Source organism: Cetorhinus maximus, unplaced genomic scaffold (assembly GCF_964194155.1).
Source record: "Cetorhinus maximus unplaced genomic scaffold, sCetMax3.hap1.1 HAP1_SCAFFOLD_1362, whole genome shotgun sequence".
Taxonomy (NCBI): Eukaryota; Metazoa; Chordata; class Chondrichthyes; order Lamniformes; family Cetorhinidae; genus Cetorhinus; species Cetorhinus maximus.
The window spans coordinates 18,913-22,500 of record NW_027597303.1 but is presented as its reverse complement, the minus strand read 5'-3'; the positions used below and the strand labels follow the sequence as shown (position 1 = coordinate 22,500).

Genomic DNA, 3,588 nt, shown 5'->3' with positions numbered 1-3,588 from the left:
ACTTTATACCCAGTGTCAGAATCGAGCACTCCCAGGGCAGGTACAGCACGGGTTAGATACAGTGCGGAGCTCCCTCTACATTACCCCGACAGTGTCCCACCCTCTCCCCACTTTATACCCAGTGTCAGCATCGAGCGCTCTCCCAGGGCAGGTACAGCACGGGTGAGATACAGTGTAGAGCTCCCTCTACATTATCCCGACAGTGTCCCACCCTCTTCCCACTTTATACCCAGTGTCAGCCTCGAGCGCTCTCCCAGGGCAGGTACAGCATGGGTTAGATACAGTGTAGAGCTCCCTCTACATGACCCCGACAGTGTCCCACCCTCTCCCCACTTTATACCCAGTGTCAGCATCGAGCGCTCCCAGGGCAGGTACAGCACGGGGTTAGATACAGTGTAGAGGTCACTCTACATTACCCCGACAGTGTCCCACCCTCTCCCCACTTTATACCCAGTGTCAGCATCGAGCGCTCCCAGGGCAGGTACAGCACGGGTTAGCTACAGTTTAGAGCTCCCTCTACATTACCCCGACAGTGTCCCACCCTCTCCCCACTTTATACCCAGTGTCAGCATCGAGCGCTCCCAGGGCAGGTACAGCACGGGGTTAGATACAGTGTAGAGCTCCCTCTACATTACCCCGACAGTGTCCCACTCTCTCCCCACTTTATACCCAGTCTCAGCATCGAGCGCTCCCAGGGCAGGTACAGCATGGGTTAGATACATTGTAGAGCTCCCTCTACATTACCCAGACAGTGTGTGTCCCCCACTTTATACCCAGTGTCAGCATCGAGCGCTTCCAGGGCAGGTACAGCACGGGTTAGATACAGTGTAGAGCTCCCTCTACATTACCCTGACAGTGTCCTACCCTCTCCCCACTTTATACCCAGTGTAAGCATCAAGCGCTCCCAGGGCAGGTACAGCACGGGTTAGATACAGTGTAGAGCTCCCTCTACATTACCCCGACAGTGTCCCACCCTCTCCCCACTTTATACTCAGTGTCAGCATCGAGCGCTCCCAGGGCAGGTACAGCACGGGTTAGATACAGTGTAGAGCTCGCTCTACATTAACCCGACAGTGTCCCACCCTCTCCCCACTTTATACCCAGTGTAAGCATCGAGCGCTCCCAGGGCAGGTACAGCACGGGTTAGATACAGTGTCGAGCTCCCTCTACATTACCCTGACAGCGTCCCCCTCACTTTATACCCAGTGTAAGCATTGAGCGCTCCCAGGGCAGGTACAGCACGGGTTAGATACAGTGTAGAGCTCCCTCTACATTACCCTGACAGTGTGTCCCCCACTTTATACCCAGTGTAAGCATCGAGCGCTCCCAGGGCAGGTACAGCATGGGTTAGATACAGTGTAGAGCTCCCTCTACATTACCCTGACAGTGTCCTACCCTCTCCCCACTTTATACCCAGTGTCAGCATCGAGCGCTCCCAGGGCAGGTACAGCACGGGTTAGACACAGTGTAGAGCTCCCTGTACATTACCCCGACAGTGTGTGTATCCCTCACTGTTGGATTTGGCAGGGGTGAACCCTGACCCTCAGGGGATGCAGGTCAGCTGATCCCATTACCCTGTCTTTCTCTGGGTGGCATTCTGTTTCACTGTCTACCCTTGCTATCTGCCGGATGCGGCGGTTTAATTGCTCTGCCCCATCTTCTCTCACCGTGCCGCTTGTGTGACCCAATGCTGCAGGGTGAACATTGGGTGTGGACCAGCGGAGGAACGGGTGCTCCTGACTGGGCTTCACGCTGTGGCTGATATCTACTGCGAGAACTGCAAAACCACCCTGGGCTGGAAGTATGTAAGTGATGGGAAAGCCTGGCCTAGCAGCGGGCAATTGCGAGGGGAGGCAGTGGAGGGGAGGGGTGACAGTGTGATCTTTGTTCCATTGGGATTGTGGTACAGTGGGAGTGAACGGGAAGGGGTTTGGGTCCATTGGGATTGTGTACAGTGGGAGTGAATGGGAAGGGGTTTGGGTCCATTGGGATTGTGTACAGTGGGAGTGAATGGGAAGGGGTTTGGGTCCATTGGGGTTGTGTACAGTGGGAGTGAATGGGAAGGGGTTTGGGTCCATTGGGATTGTGCACAGTGGGAGTGAATGGGAAGGGGTTTGTGTCCATTGGGATTGTGTACAGTGGGAGTGAACGGGAAGGGGTTTGGGTCCATTGGGATTGTGTACAGTGGGAGTGAACGGGAAGGGGTTTGGGTCCATTGGGATTGTGTACAGTGGGAGTGAACGGGAAGGGGTTTGAGTCCATTGGGATTGTGGACAGTGGGAGTGAACGGGAAGGGGTTTGAGTCCATTGGGATTGTGGACAGTGGGAGTGAACGGGAAGGGGTTTGGGTCCATTGGGATTGTGGACAGTGGGAGTGAACGGGAAGGGGTTTGTTTCCATTGGGATTGTATACAGTGGGAGTGAACGGGAAGGGGTTTGGGTCCTGTGGGATTGTGTACAGTGGCAGTGAACGGGAAGGGGTTTGGTCCATTGGGATTGTGTACAGTGGGAGTGAACGGGAAGGGGTTTGGGTCCATTGGGATTGTGTACAGTGGGAGTGAACGGGAAGGGGTTTGGGTCCATTGGGATTGTGTACAGTGGGAGTGAACGGGAAGGGGTTTGGGTCCATTGGGGTTGTGTACAGTGGGAGTGAACGGGAAGGAGTTTGGGTCCATTGGGATTGTGGACAGTGGGAGAGAACAGGAAGGGGTTTGTTTCCATTGGGATTGTGGACAGTGGGAGTGAACGGGAAGGGCTTTGTTTCCATTGGGATTGTGGACAGTGGGAGTGAATGGGAAGGGGTTTGGGTCCATTGGGATTGTGTACAGTGGGAGTGAATGGGAAGGGATTTGGGTCCATTGGGATTGTGTACAGTGGGAGTGAATGGGAAGGGATTGGGTCCGTTGGGATTGTGTACAGTGGGAGTGAACGGGAAGGGCTTTGTTTCCATTGGGATTGTGGACAGTGGGAGTGAACGGGAAGGGGTTTGGGTCCATTGGGATTGTGTACAGTGGGAGTGAACGGGAAGGGGTTTGGGTCCTGTGGAATTGTGTACAGTGGGAGTGAACGGGAAGGGGTTTGGGTCCAGTGGGATTGCTGGGAATGGGAGTGGGACTGTGATGTAGAGTTGTGACCAGGTTGTGTTCGATGCTGACTGACCCTGGGTCTTGTCTGACCAATAGGAACATGCGTTTGAAAGCAGTCAGAAGTACAAGGAGGGCAAGTATATCATTGAACTGGCCCACATGGTGAAGGATAATGGATGGGACTGAGCGGGCGCTGAGTGTGAACACAACGACCTGGCTTCTGCTGAGATGTCGCTCTATCTCCCTCCCTCGCCTCATCGTCCAACTGCTTATCATCAGCATGTCCCTCATTCGCAAAGAAGATACTGTAACCAATGGGGTTCATCTAGAGATTGGGGGGTGGGTGGGGTGTTGTGTGGCTTGCTCTCCCTGTAGGGACTAGTCTATACTCTACACTCATTCTCATCTCCTTAGCGACCAGCTGTGCCTAGCAACTGCGCTCTATATGCTTTACAGTGACAATTATGCTGACATCAGTGTCCCAACATCATTCGCTGTGGCT

General features: G+C 54.2%; 1 protein-coding gene across 1 annotated transcript in view; it reads left to right on the top strand.

Moving 5' to 3' along the window:
- LOC144676118 (protein yippee-like 2) overlaps nt 1-3,272 on the top strand; it is a 7,844-nt gene extending 4,572 nt beyond the window's left edge. Inside the window, exons 3-4 of the mRNA XM_078536625.1 lie at nt 1,697-1,805; nt 3,183-3,272. Of these exons, the coding sequence (XP_078392751.1) occupies nt 1,697-1,805; nt 3,183-3,272 (199 nt within the window). The remainder of the gene's footprint in view (nt 1-1,696; nt 1,806-3,182) is intronic.
- The last annotated feature ends 316 nt before the right edge of the window (nt 3,273-3,588 follow it).